The sequence below is a fragment of the Denticeps clupeoides genome, chromosome 11 (assembly GCF_900700375.1).
Source record: "Denticeps clupeoides chromosome 11, fDenClu1.1, whole genome shotgun sequence".
NCBI classification, from domain to species: domain Eukaryota; kingdom Metazoa; phylum Chordata; class Actinopteri; order Clupeiformes; family Denticipitidae; genus Denticeps; species Denticeps clupeoides.
In genome coordinates, this window is record NC_041717.1 from 10739853 (window position 1) to 10754138 (window position 14286).

At 41.2% G+C, this 14286-nt stretch overlaps 2 protein-coding genes across 4 annotated transcripts; one reads left to right on the forward strand and one right to left on the reverse strand.

Annotated features, from left to right (window-relative positions):
* Positions 1 to 721: 721 nt before the first annotated feature.
* Positions 722 to 4294, reverse strand: naif1 (nuclear apoptosis inducing factor 1). Of its 2 annotated transcripts, none has more exons than XM_028995959.1 (3): positions 3721 to 4294; positions 3440 to 3487; positions 722 to 1790 (listed from the first exon to the last, which is right to left on the reverse strand). In XM_028995959.1, exons 1-3 carry the CDS (start codon positions 4160 to 4162, stop codon positions 1318 to 1320), a joined length of 963 nt encoding a protein of 320 aa, XP_028851792.1. In that variant the 5' UTR covers positions 4163 to 4294; the 3' UTR covers positions 722 to 1317. The 2 variants fall into 2 exon arrangements, with proteins under 2 accessions (XP_028851792.1, XP_028851791.1); XM_028995958.1 differs by having other exon boundaries at positions 3440 to 3490.
* Positions 4295 to 6823: 2529 nt separating this feature from the next.
* Positions 6824 to 13917, forward strand: slc25a25a (solute carrier family 25 member 25a). Of its 2 annotated transcripts, none has more exons than XM_028995956.1 (10): positions 6824 to 8147; positions 9016 to 9142; positions 9263 to 9350; positions 9816 to 9927; positions 10714 to 10872; positions 11472 to 11624; positions 11729 to 11836; positions 11941 to 12108; positions 12200 to 12350; positions 12437 to 13917. In XM_028995956.1, exons 1-10 carry the CDS (start codon positions 7989 to 7991, stop codon positions 12619 to 12621), a joined length of 1410 nt encoding a protein of 469 aa, XP_028851789.1. In that variant the 5' UTR covers positions 6824 to 7988; the 3' UTR covers positions 12622 to 13917. The 2 variants fall into 2 exon arrangements, with proteins under 2 accessions (XP_028851789.1, XP_028851790.1); XM_028995957.1 differs by lacking the exon at positions 6824 to 8147 and adding an exon at positions 9585 to 9619 and having other exon boundaries at positions 9125 to 9142.
* The last annotated feature ends 369 nt before the right edge of the window (positions 13918 to 14286 follow it).

The window sequence follows — 14286 nt, forward strand, 5'->3', positions numbered from 1 at the left end:
AAATGCATCCTGTCATTTTAACAGTCATCCTGTACCTGCTTAAAACTAATGAATGAAAACGTTCATTAGGTAAGCATCTCTTTTCACACATCCCTTTTATTGTACAAAGAATTTTCACCATATTGCCTCAATGAGCTTAAGGTTTTAAGAGGGGCACTAGAAAAATTACAATAAAATTCTACTCATTGCCAGCCAGTTCTTGAGTTGTATCAGATGTGGTTGAAGGATCTAGGCTGTGCAGGGTTGGTGACCCCTGCTATTTAGGTACATCACAGCCATGTTGCATTGTGGGACAGCAGTGATATGTTGTGAGGCTCTTGTGACTGCTCCATTATATGTCTATGTTTATATGTCTATATGTCTTCCCTTCTAAGCTGTAGAAGGGAAGAGATAGAGAAATAGACCGAGAAAGAAAGGGGACTCTGAATATATATAATGCTTTTCACAAACCCAATGCCACTTTACATACAGGAGAACAAACACTGAAAACAAAAGTTTGGTCAACAGAACGTTTTCAGCTGTGACTTGAAGGTGGGGGCAGAGGAGCAAGACAGTTCCAGAGCAGCGGGACCATGTTGCCGAAGGACCTGCCCCCAAAGAGTGTTTAGAGCTAGGAGCTGAGGAAGGTAGGGATGGACCAGGTTACATCTGAAAACCAGAATATCGATTTTTTTCCTAGATTAAGCCAGTAAGTAGTGAAGGAGGGAAGAAGCAGTCTGAATAACTTTTAAAACCAATTTATTTGCTAGGATGCAGAACATATGACAGAAATCATATGGCCAAGTGGATCCTGTCCTGAATGATTTTCATTATCTGCCCATATTTAATTTCTTGTTGAGATATGTGAAACACCTTATGTCTCTAGTATCTAATATAGTCTGTAAATGGCATAAAATAAAATGAAAACAACATTCACAGCATTGAGTAAAACATGATACAGTTTAAATGTTTGCATCTTGGTCTGTGGCCTGCTCAAACCATAAGTCTTCATCAAAGAAGTTCAATTTCTCAATTATCTCCTAACTGTACATAAATCACAATGCTTTTTTTCTTATGGAAGAAACGGACAGAAAAAAAACTATAAATAAGGAAACACTGATTATAGTTGAGCACCATTGTTTACAAGCCTTAAAATTCAAGAGATCATCGTTCGGTGTCAGCCTTTACAGTTGTCATTTACAATTGAAAAATATAACTAAATACATAATGTCAATCACACATGACTTTATAAGCATACACAAGTACACCCATACAAGTCAAGCAACTCACAAACCCCCATATCCTCATTTACACATTCACATTATACAGTGCTACACTTTATTGTGCATCTTCCCTTTGTTGCGGAGGGTTTATTTTTTCCTCACCACCCTCAGCGCTTGTCCCTGGGTTTGAGTTGTTGGAACTCTGCAGAAACTTTCTCAGGTCCTTAAGTGCTGGTCTGAACATCTGAATGAGAGCAAGGAGTGCAGCCTGTGTCCCTTCTAGTGCCTGGGCCTGCCTTTCCTGGGCACAGGCCTGAGCCTCCTGGGATCGACGGATCATCTGGAGCAGGTCATTCTGGTTCTCCATGTGCTGAGCAATCTCACGGATGTGCAGGTTGGTGACTCTCTGCTCCTGAAGTAGTTTGGCCGAGTTAAGGGCAATGCGGTTCTTCAGCTCCTGAGGTTTGACTGAGCACTCAGCCTGAGCGGTCAGAACCTCCACCGGGGTTTCAGTCGTTACAGTAACGGGCGTCTCTGCAGTGCAGTATTCCACCATGCCTTCTTCAAGTGTGTGGTAGGTGGTTTCAGCTATGGACACACACAATGGTCAAGTTAATATTTTCAAAACGTCAAGATATTGTGATAAGAAATGCATGCAGTAAGTGCATACCTTCGTACCAATCTCATATATTCCACAGGTTTAAGGCATAGCGAAACATTTAAATTTGTTTTTCTCATTGATGTATCTGTGCAACAATAAGGCATGCAATGATGAAATCTGTAAATTGGGGCAGTGGTGGCCTAGTGGGTAAGGAAAAGGACCCGTAATTAGAAGCTTGCCAATTCAAATCCTGAGCAAGGTACCATCCCCACACACTGCTCCGCGGGGGCCCGTCACCAAGGGCGATGTGTTAAATACAGAGGACACATTTTGTTGCATCACCATGTGTGCTGCTGCAGTGTTTCACGACTTTCATGTAAATGGCAATGGTAAATCATTTCAAGTTTTGCCACCTTTAGTAAGACCTATAACCTGTACAATTTAACCTGTTAGGGAAAAATACCAAAAGGGCAAAAAGTGTCCAAATAATATAGTTTAACACTGATGTAATCACCTTTTATATCCTGTATACATTGGACAGTGAAGGATTCACTGGGTGAGTCTCTTAAAATCCTGATAATTATTGAATGTTGGATCATTTTGTAAAGAGCTCAAGTTGATAATGTGATTTATAAAACAAATGTTAAAAAAAAAAAATTTACACACAGATTTTATGCATGTTAATTTTTTTACACGAAGCGTGCGAGAGGGTGCGAAAAAATTTAATGTGGCACAACATAAAAAATACGAATGCAATCAAATCCTTGTTGTTGAACATGACTCAAATTATAACCATTCCCTCATTCCCCTACTTTTTATTTTAATAAGTAATCAATGATTCAAATGGGTTAAAAGTCTGAAAATGTTTGATCATTTTGTAAAGGCCTCAAGTTCATAAAGCGATTTATGAAAAAAAATCAGAAAAAAATATTGATGTATTGAGGATTTTTATATCAGTTTTCGTGCTTGTACATTTTTGCAAGCAAAAAAGGGCGAGAGGGTAGCCCTGAGGAACGGGGCACAGGGGTTAAACATACTTGTTGCCTTGTATGTCTTATGATCTAGTCTAGTATTGAAACAAGAACACTTAACGATCTGACATACCCATATCTCCTGCTAATCCCACCATGTAGTATGAGGAAGGGTTCAGTGAATGGAAAAGTAAATGGCCCTATATTTTCTACAAAGGCCTACTGCATGTCCGTCAGTACCCAATCTGTGCTGGCTGCTCAATATGTTCTCTACACAGATGGGATTCTACAGATGTAGTACAATAATGTCTTCTTCTGGCTGTAATCCTGTGTGTAACATACAATTGTATGTTTTTACATTTACATTTACAGCATTTATCAGACGCCCTTATCCAGAGCGACTTACAATCAGTAGTTACAGGGACAGTCCCCCCCTGGAGCAATTTAGGGTTAAGTGTCTTGCTCAGGGACACAATGGTAGTAAGTGGGATTCGAACCCGGGTCTTCTGGTTCATAGGCGAGTGTGTTACCCACTAGACTACTACCACCTGCATGCATTTTTACAAGATCCCGTTCCTTACAAATACAGCCCCTACCTCCTTCAGCTATCAAATTTACCACAATTATTGTAACCGTTGTAAGCATAGTTAAAGAAAAAACATTACCTTCCAAGGTTTTTACTTCACAAGCTGCAGGAGAAGCTGCCTGAATATCTGCTGAAGCACACAAAATAAATCACACTAAATAAAATGATCTTTTGCAGCATTGCATCACATAACACACGCCCATCATTTCAGTATATAAGAATTAAACGGGAAACAGCTGGAGGGTTTACAGGAGTCGTGATTAACAAGCCCTGACGTTGGGTTACGCTGCTTAAACCCCACGGCATTCACAGCGCACAGCGAGCCGGCCGCAGCGCCTGACGCTAACGTAAATGGCTTACTTTGCGTCAGAGTCACCGTAGTAGCCGAGCTCATCTGCACGGGAACCGCGATCTCGGCGCCGGCCTCGCCGGCGGGCAGGCTGATGATGGTCGCTTCTCCCAGGAGGTTGCAGATGCGCTGCTGCATGGAGGTCAGGATGACCGGGACCGTGGGACAGTCCGCGGCCCCCTCCATCGCAGCCCGCGCTTGGGCCACTTTTCGCCGGACCTCGGTCTTTAGGTCGGACCATTTCTTCTTAACCTCGGCGAGTTCGCGCTGACAGGTAGTCACGGCGTTCACTCGTTTCAGGATCTCGACCCACGCGTTGTTTTTAGTGATGTGCGTTACGCCGGCGTTGAAGTGGTTCACTAAAATGTGCTTTTGTTTTTCCATCTCTTCTACTATGATTTCCACTTCTCGTTCCGAGAAATTCATTTTCCTCTTTTTTGCCTGTGACGCCATGGTATTTGAAGCTAGTTGTTTTATAAAAGAATAAAACTGCGTAATATACGCAAAAATAGTAAGTTTTTCGCAATTGAACTGCGCAACGTAATGGCTTCTAGAATCGACTTCTTCCTCCTGCAGCAACGTTTGCGTCCGTAATGGCTGAAATCCCGCCTTCAAGCATTCGTTGCTGTGATTGGCTGAGCCAGATGGCTGGCGCTATCAAACAGCATTAGGATTCGCTGGCTTTGCAGTCTCTCAAACACTGTGTGGGCGGTACAGATTTGCGTAGACATTGCGCCGCTTTTTGGCCGGTGTTGTACCGAATCCTGTGACCCGTCGAATTCCGTGACGTTAGATGGCGCTGTGCCGCGTAAGACCGTGAACAACGTCAAAAAATAATACACGATAATTGTTAGATGAATTTAATTATTGTGTAGAATGAGAGCAATAAATAACTAAGTGAAACACGCAGCCTTGTTAGTAGCCTAGTGGGTAACACACTTGCCTATGAACCAGAAGACTACGGAGTCACAGGTTCAAATCCCACTTACTACCATAGTGTCCCTGAGCAAGACACTTAACCCTAAGTTGCTCCAGGGAGACTGTCCCTGTAACTACTGATTGTAAGTCGCTCTGGATAAGGGCGTCTGATAAATGCTGTAAATGTAAATGTAAATGTTGTTATTATCCAGGAGCGCTCATTAACGAGGTTAAATGGAGAACTTCTTTCATCCTCTAATACCTATAACTACAACATTTGCCATTCTAATCATGAACGAGAACCAGGGACAAGACGTCACATTTTTTTTACAGGCGCTGTCAGGTATTGTGGCCGTGCTGTAAGTAGGATCCTAAACATCTTTCGCGGCACAGCGCCATCTAGGGTCACGGAATTCGACGGGTCACAGAATTCGGTACAACACCGGTTCCTCTTCGCTGGAGCTCTGGAATAACGTTCAGTTGAAGTTCCAGTGGACGTCGCCACTAGACAGGATACAGTGATGTGATTGCCTTTTTTGCCTGATATGGTGGTGCATTTGCATTTATGGCATTTAGCCTTTTCCAGAGCCACTGCAGTTACAGGGAGCAACTCAGGATTAAGTATCTTGCTCAGGGACACAGTATGTGCATTTTGAATTTGTGACCTTTTGTGTCTACTTGTTCATCTATGAGTGTGTTACCTGCTAAGCGACCACCCATTTAATTCCCACAAAACTGCTTAATTGGGTTTATTGGCTCTTTCTGGATTTAACTTCTACAGGATCTTTATATAATTTGCCTTTTTTAATCTGTTCTTGTGGACATACAGACATCCATTTACAAAGTTTTTGTTTCTATATTGTTTTTCTTTTATTTTACTTTTTGTTAAATGATTCAATGCTTTATAAGTAAAATGTACCTTATTTTTATTCTTATTTGCTTTATGGAACTATTTAGAAAATGAGAAATTGTGTTTTGTTTTAAACATAAGCCTAGGTAAGTCACTAAGATGGAGACCATCCAGTTTGTACTAGAGGGGGAACTAGATCTTACTTACATTTCTGAATACTCTCCTGAAAGATCCAATCCTGTCAGAATTTTTTTTTGTCTTGATGAGAATGACTTGACCTTGAAAGTAGCTATATACATAGATACAACCGCTCCAGCACTTGTTTGCGCGGCCTCACACTTCTGCCAACTGGGAAACCTTATTGGTCTATTGCAAATAAAATTTTTACGATGACATTCCCATCTACATACTTTAATCAGCCAGTTCAACATTAGTTGTTGAGGAATCAGAGTGAAATTGTACATCCAAAGCTGCAAAAGGCACATACTGCAACAAAACAAATTATTAGCTCCAAAAAAATATTTAAATATCTGTATATTAATTTCAGGTTAAATCTTCATTGGTTAATATGTAACTCATTTCAGAAAACCCATGTATCTTTTTTTATATATAGCATTCAAAATAGTACATTTGTGTGAAAACCTCCTGATACATTTCAGAACATTAACATGCTGTAATGTTCTTGAACAGAACATTGTGATAATGAAAAAAGGCCACTGGGTCATTTGATCAAGGGGGAAATGCTGTCTTCCTGTTCTTCATCCTGGTAGGCTAATTGCCATTTGAATATTATATTCTGAGCTTGCAAGCAAATGTTGGCCTTCAATGGCCATTTATATTTGGACAGAGCAGGTTGACAAATGCATGTCAGAGTACAGAACACACTGACATTTACAGTGAAAGCATGATTTAAAGTCATCTATCTGTGTTGTTGTAGAACACAAAGTAGTGACCAGCACACATGAAGTGTACTGCTCTCTTCAGAGTGTCACAGGATCATGGGGAGCAGTCAGATTTATTACGGCTCTTGGGACTGCCAGTACCCAACAGACTATTTTTATCTGATGATTAATATAGGCCTTAGAATGCAATTACTACATCAAATATCAGGTAAAACTATATAATTACTTTCTTGAGTGTTTTAAAGTTTGTCACTAAATTATGTACTTTTTTTTTATTTAAATATGCTGTTAAGTGTAGTATCATTTCAGATTTTTAGAAAATGTGTCCCTTTGTTTTTTTTTTTTTTTGTATGAAGTGGTTTGAAGGATTTTTTCCGATATTTAAAAGGGGAGTCGGTATCTGTTGTTATCTTTTTTTTTTTCCCCGGAGTGCTTTAAAAGAACTGATGTTCTATTGCTGTGTGTGGCAGCGTCACTGCTGACGTCCAGGTGAATTGGACGTCGCGGAATTGGAATGCACCACTGTCTCGTGGAACCTGACCTCACAATGATAGATGTTCGCTGCGGTTAATATAAACCCTTTCACCAAAACATGTTTATCTTTTGTTGATTTAAAGGGATTAAAGCGAGGCTGTGCAAGAAGGCTGGATCAGCAGTTAAACTCAGTAAATCATTTAAATGTTTTCTATCTTTTCAAAAGTACAATCCCCCACGACAGACATAAGTTTCTTTCCATTTTCAACTGACCGCACATAAATTCCAACTTGCATTTGCAGCATGTGACATGATCCAAGTAGCAACGTTATTAGTTAATATGCATTGGAAATCTACTGGATTAAGATTTTGTTGGCAGTAACGTTGACTTGATTTGACACATAGCACATCTGACTGGCCATGTGAAGTTTCTGGCCCTAGCCCTCTGCTCGTCCACCTGTGTGGCACCTCACTACTGCATGGCTATTATTAGATCCGGAAAGCTCCAGGATCAAATGTCCCTGATTTATCGAGGACGACATCAGGCCTAACCCGTGACAGGGGCGATAAATTATTCAGAGGACCCCTCCATGCTTTTGTACCTGTCTCTGTTGCTGATGTGCTTTCATTCTTTGTGGGGATAGTTGCACAACCCATAAATTAACAACATTCACCGTGCAGAACGTGACACTGAGATGCACTGATTTAAATGTACCTAAACATAATATCGCTTCTATGTGCTGGAAGATACCAGAAACACAAATTGTGATGTAATATAAAACGTAAACGTCGGCACAGCAAGTACAGAACAAAATGGGCGTTTCTTATGCAGTGATCGAAACGCCCGTGACCCAACCCGACCGGTCTGGGGGCTGGACCAAGCCGTTGATTGGCCCGAAAGAGTGTGACGTTGGCAGTGACGCGCATGTGCGTATTACGTCAAGGCGCGGCTCCTCGGCCAATGAAAAAGTACAACCGCCGGGCGGAGCGCAATAAGTAGGCGGGGCTTCTGCTGGTTCATAGAACGTGCCGCTTCCCTACCGGCATCTCAGAGTCGGTCTGACCGGCGCGGTGGAACGTCTCCGCGGCTTATTTATTTATTTATTGGAACAGTCTCCCGCGGTTTTAGTTGAAAATGTTGTGCCTGTGTCTTTATGTGCCGGTTCAGAACCCGGATCCCGTCGAGGTCGAATATTTTGAGTCGAACGGACTACCGTCGGAGCTGAAGTCCCTCTTCAAGATCAGCGTGTTCCTTCCTTCTCAGGAGTTTTCTACGTATCAAAAATGGAGATCGGTAAGATAGATTTTATAACTTCATTATATTAGATATGTATATTTTTGTTTTGATGTCACTTGACATTTTGAGTAAAGATGTTTCTCCCATTTTTACATTTTTTACGTCTGACTCATATCGGTTTCCTGTAAAGAGATCTTTTTTTCTTTTTTTCTTTTTTTTTTCTTGTCTCGAGCCCGCGCGCGCGCTCCCCCACTGGCCAAAGAAGGAATAGCCTTCGGCCAATCCTCTGTTAGTCAGCGTCGTCATCGCCTTATGTCGTAATAATGATGACTGGGGTTCGTGGACTAGTGTTAAAATTAACCTGTATCGTGCCAAACACTTTTGTGAAGAATCCTCCCTTCACCCCTCCACACACACACACACACACACACACACACACAACTACAGTATCTGGGGAAATGTGTCTTGGAAGCATCCTGTGTGCCAGACTTCCAGGTCAATGTTATGTCTTCCTACCTGCAGTGATGCACAACCCACCAATCATCGGTGTGCCATGGTGCATTGAAGTTCTGCTTGCTCTGTTCTGATTTGGGTTTCAAGGGTCTTAATCGGCCTAGGTGACTGGGGAAGCCACTTGTGATTTGGGGTGTGTGGGATGGTTTTGTCAGGTCCTTGGTTAGGGATTTATGCCCTAGTTTATGAGGTATGGCCGTGATTCCACCTGAAAGCGATCCGTGGTCATAAGTGCTTCCTGCGTGTGTAGCATTACGAGCCAGTTATTTTGTGTCTGTGGCATTAGGGTACAGACTGTATGGCATTTTGGTCATTTAATCCCGTTGCCCCATTTTTACATGGGGTGTTCCATCTGTAGGAATTCCATATGTGATTTTACATGGTCTTTACCTAACAACATTTCTCCCTACAGAAAACGGTGAAAAGGGAAACCAAGGATCTGGATGGACAGTTAGATTTTGAAGAGTTTGTACACTACTTGCAAGATCATGAAAAAGACCTGAAGCTTGTCTTCAAGACCCTGGACAGGAAAAATGCTGGTAAGATGAGAGAGGCCTTTTTAGGACCATTTGACTTACCTTTATATGCATATTTAATCATAACTTTTTAAAAATACATGAATGTAATGTGTGATGTTTTCTCTGTGACTCCTTAATCAGGTTCTATTGATGCAAAGGAAATCATGGAGTCACTGCGAGATCTTGGTGTTCACATCACACAGCAGCAAGCTGAGAAAGTGCTTAAAAGGTGGGTACTGTCTGGATTACCAGGCCTGATATTGCATGAAATGTCATGGACAGATGCAATGCTAAATCAAATAAAAACTGAAATAAAATGCAACTAACCCGATTGTATTTTTAAAAAAATAATAAAAACTGATTGTGCTGTTGCTTGCTGGTGAGAGGTTAAGACTTCCAGGGGAAAAGAGGTGTCTGGGTACTGTCTGAATTTGTTTGCCTTTCTTGCTCTTGCTTATTTCAGGCAGAAGGGACCAATCACTGGGTCCCTGCTGCTTTGTAAGTAATATCCTTGCCATTTGTTTTGTTTGCTTCCCTTTCCTCATAGAGCACTAATAACAAGTTGGTTAATTTAAATGCATGAGATGCGCTTGACCTGGTTTAAATTTGTTTTCTTCTTATATCTGATGTTTTTTTTTTTTTTTTTTATGCATTGTACATGCAAGTTTGTTTGAATAGGCCTTATGTATTTTAGCCTAGACAAGAATGGCACGATGACCATTGACTACAAGGAGTGGAAGAACCACCCATCGCTGAAGCCTGCAGAAAGCCTCCCTGAAATTATTCTCTACTGGAAACACTCCACGGTAAGACACCCCTTGATATTTTGGCAATTCTGTTGGCATAGTGAATGGATGTTGACTAGCAGTACATGAATCGCGCAAGTTCATTTATTCATTCTGAAGCTATGGAAGTAGAACACCCGGCAGGTTAATTCTTGCTATTAACTGCTAAGCCTATTAGTGCATGCCAATACGCTGCCCAGACTGTCTGCCCTTAGCTGTCTATTAATAAGATGTGCCCGCACGTAGATGGCTAGGCCAAATGTCAAGCCGCTTCTGTGCCTCAGTTTGGATCAGCCCCGCTTATGTAATATGATTTTTAGCATTTTGCACTTTTGTGCATCTGGGCCAGAGCTTTTATTACTGAGGGAAGTTGCTACTGCGTGAGTATGGCACATAGTTATATCTCTTTACGTTGAAGGTTTTGGCCCCACTACCCACTAACCTACATAAGCGCTTGTATAACCTTCCATTTTTATTAAAGGGAACGCCTCAGCCTAAGGCTTACTCCTTCACCTTTGGGACATTTAGTCTTATAAACACATTGCACATCTCTGGCTGAGCTGGTGTGGACCCATAATGATCACCCAGCACAAACTAGATCAAACTAGATCTTTTGTCCCGTGTCCAACTTCTGAATTCCCACATCAAAGTGCGTGCAGCCAGCTGGACTATGATAACCACCTTTGGTCCACTTAGCTGCTGTTCTCATGCTGAGTTGATAAAGGCCCACATGTCTTGATTTTTAATCACTTGAATAAAAAGGAAATGTATGAAATCCCAAAAAAACGAATTGCCGTTTTGTTCTAGATCTTTGATGTGGGTGAGAACCTCATGGTGCCTGATGAGTTTACCTCAGAGGAGAAACTGACTGGCGTGTGGTGGAGACATCTGGTTGCTGGTGGAGGTGCGGGAGCTGTGTCTCGGACGTTTACTGCACCTCTAGACCGACTTAAAGTGCTCATGCAGGTGAGGCTCTAAAGCTTCAGCTTTCCCTTTCGCTCCCACTCTGCTGTCTGTCTGGTCCTGTTATGCAACCTAGATTCTTGACTTTGACATTTTCAAGATTAACTGATTGCCTAACTTCTAATGTTGAAGGAACATTCCCCATTAAAAATTAACTGTCCTTGTTGCAAGAAATATTACTTAAGACCATTCATTGGTTTCAGCAGATAAATAAGTTAATGAGTATGTGGCCCAGAGATTTCCTACAGCCCACGGCGCTTCTTTCAGTTTACCCAGCCAATCATAAACGCTGTGCACTATGATTGGCTCCTATGCAAGATGTAATTGTGGGTATATCTAGTGACGAGTGAGGTAGCAGACTTTAGATCTGTGTCATTACAACACACTTACGTCAGAGCCCTTATTTGTTCAGGGTGGGTCAAGTAGGTTTGTGGACTGACCAAAAGTACTACCTTATGAAATATTCAACTTTGCTCTTGTGGTGCCAATGCACACCTTGTCCTGGGTACTGAACAGAAGATTGGAATTTGAATATCTATGTGTAATCATAAACAATTTAACAAATTAATGATTCCTTTTTTATTTTTCCTTCATTTTGTCAGGTCCATGGTTCATGCAGCAGCAACATGTGCATCATGAGTGGCCTTACTCAGATGATTAAAGAAGGTGGAATGAGGTCATTGTGGAGAGGAAATGGCATCAATGTAATCAAGATTGCCCCCGAGTCTGCTCTCAAGTTCATGGCCTATGAGCAGGTATTGCACATAAAGGACCATTCAAATGTATTTTTATATAATATCTGCTAGTTTAAGACAGATTTAATGAATAAAATTGTCGTCTCATCTATCTCCATTAACAGATCAAACGTCTAATGGGTAGTAGACAGGAGAACCTGGGGATCATGGAGCGCTTTGTTGCTGGCTCTTTGGCAGGTGTCATTGCTCAAAGCTCTATTTATCCAATGGAAGTAAGTACATGCTCTACCCAAACTTGATCTCTACGATTACTGACCTACACTGAACTTGAAGTATAGGATTATTTTTGTTTGTCTAATTGTCTTCTCGTCTCTAGGTTCTGAAAACTCGATTGGCTTTGAGAACGACTGGGCAATACAAGGGTATCTCGGATTGTGCAAAACAGATCTTCTTGAAGGAAGGCATGGCTGCCTTTTACAAAGGATATGTGCCAAACATGCTGGGCATCATACCTTATGCTGGCATTGATCTGGCTGTGTATGAGGTGAGTGTTTAACCCAGTGATGTGCAGTTAATTTGCCTCGCCTTTTATATACGTGTCTGAAGTGTTGACCATTTACTACCTCTCACTGCAGACATTGAAGAACACCTGGCTGCAACGCTATGGCACAAGCAGGACAGACCCTGGCGTCTTTGTTCTCCTGGCCTGTGGAACCATATCTAGCACCTGCGGCCAACTGGCCAGCTATCCCTTAGCATTGGTCCGCACTCGTATGCAGGCACAAGGTGAGTTCCTCCGAATGAGAAACCCATTCAGGTTACCTAACATGCACTGAGCACACCAATAACGATAATTAATCCTCTTTCTACAGCCACGTTGGAAGGCAACACCAAAGCAACCATGTCTGGCCTCTTCAAACAAATAGTCCAGACAGAGGGCCCTTCTGGTCTGTACAGAGGTCTGACTCCTAACTTTCTGAAGGTCATCCCAGCAGTCAGCATCAGCTACGTTGTGTATGAGCACATTAAATCAACGTTGGGGGTGCAGTCGCGATGAAGTGAAGAGACATTTCATAAAGATGTCCACATTTCACACAAAGTGTAGAAAAATGCAAGTAGTGTCTATTTCAGGCTTTCAGGCCTGAAGGACAGATGAGCCATTCTCATTCTGTGAATGTCCAAGGGCTTATGACATGGTGACCAATGGAAATGCACAAAGCGCATGTATGGGTATGAGTGTGGGCATAGAAAGTGGGGCTGATACCTCCATTTTAACTAATGTTGCTGCTGTTATTTATGAGGTTTATTACTATTTTTAATAATGTTGTGACTATGGTACTGTATGGAAAGACTTTGTCAAGGTTGACTTGAGGGACCAGGTGTATTGCTGTATGTTTTGTCTTTTTGTGTGTTAACACTGATCTGTTTAGGAGTAGCACTTGGGCGGTGGCTACGGTTCTGTCTCACAGGGGGGAAAAAAACTGAATGTTCTCCACGCTTCACACGTTGCCGCCAGCCAAAGGGGTGTCAATCTGCATTAGGGCTTTTAAAGCAAGAAGAGTATTTATGTGGACCATATTTGATCAAATGCATTTCTGCTGGCCCCATTCTTGGTGTGTACATGTAATGTAGCATCGAATAATTTCCCCAGAGGGAGATTATGTGATTTTGTAGACCTGTATACGAACCTGTTATCTGGCATTAACACACCTTTTTTTTTTAAATATTCTGCTGCTTTAAAATTTTAGAAATGCAGATTGAGCTTGTGAAGCTTTTGCCCCTTTTTCCGTATGCTGCTCCATGATGACAGAACTTATTTAAGAATGTAAAACATATTTATTATGTCAGTGTTTTATATGATGTTTAAACTAATGTTCTGTTGTCACAGTCCCCAATGTGGGGGGGCACATATCAGTTAGCCCCTCTCATTCTGCTGTTCTTAAAATATATTATAATGGTATTGCATTGTTTGTTAGTTCTGGGGGGTTCTGCCTCTTTTATGAACAAACTTCATGCTTAGAGCTTCATATACTCAATTTTTTTTTTTTTTAGCCTGAAACTGTTTAATTTACCTGGGATGGCTTAAAGTTGTGAAATGTCAGTATAATTAAAAATGAATGCACTTTAAAGGCTTTAGTCACTTTTAAATGTTCTGATCTAATTGACTTGTGAATTAGATTTATAGCACAGGGTATTTCACTGAAGCTCATTTTTTGGTGGACTATGTTTGTTCCACAACTTAAAGCATCAAGTATTTTGCATTACATGGTTCTGACAGTTCATTGGTGAAAACATACAATGCTGTAAAGTGAAATTAAAATAAATAAAAGATTATTATTTTTGTGTCAAAGTTCATTTTGGTCTTAGGTCTAATGTGAATGTGTTACAATTTCATTTGAGGCAATGCAATTTTAAGAGGTTAACAAAACTATTTAGAACAAGTGAGTGAAGCTAGAGATTTCACTAAAGACCATATTGGTTCATTTTTAAGGTATATACATAACAGGCCAAAAGTTTGGACACACCTTCTCATTCAATGTGTTTTTCTTTATTTTCATGACATTTACATTGATAGATCCTCACTGAAGGCATCAAAACTATGAATGAACACATGTGGAGTTATGTACTTAACAAAAAGTGGAGACCTGGTCTCCACAGTGACTGGACCTACATTTACAGCATTTATCAGATGCCCTTATCCAGAGTGATTTACAATCTGGGT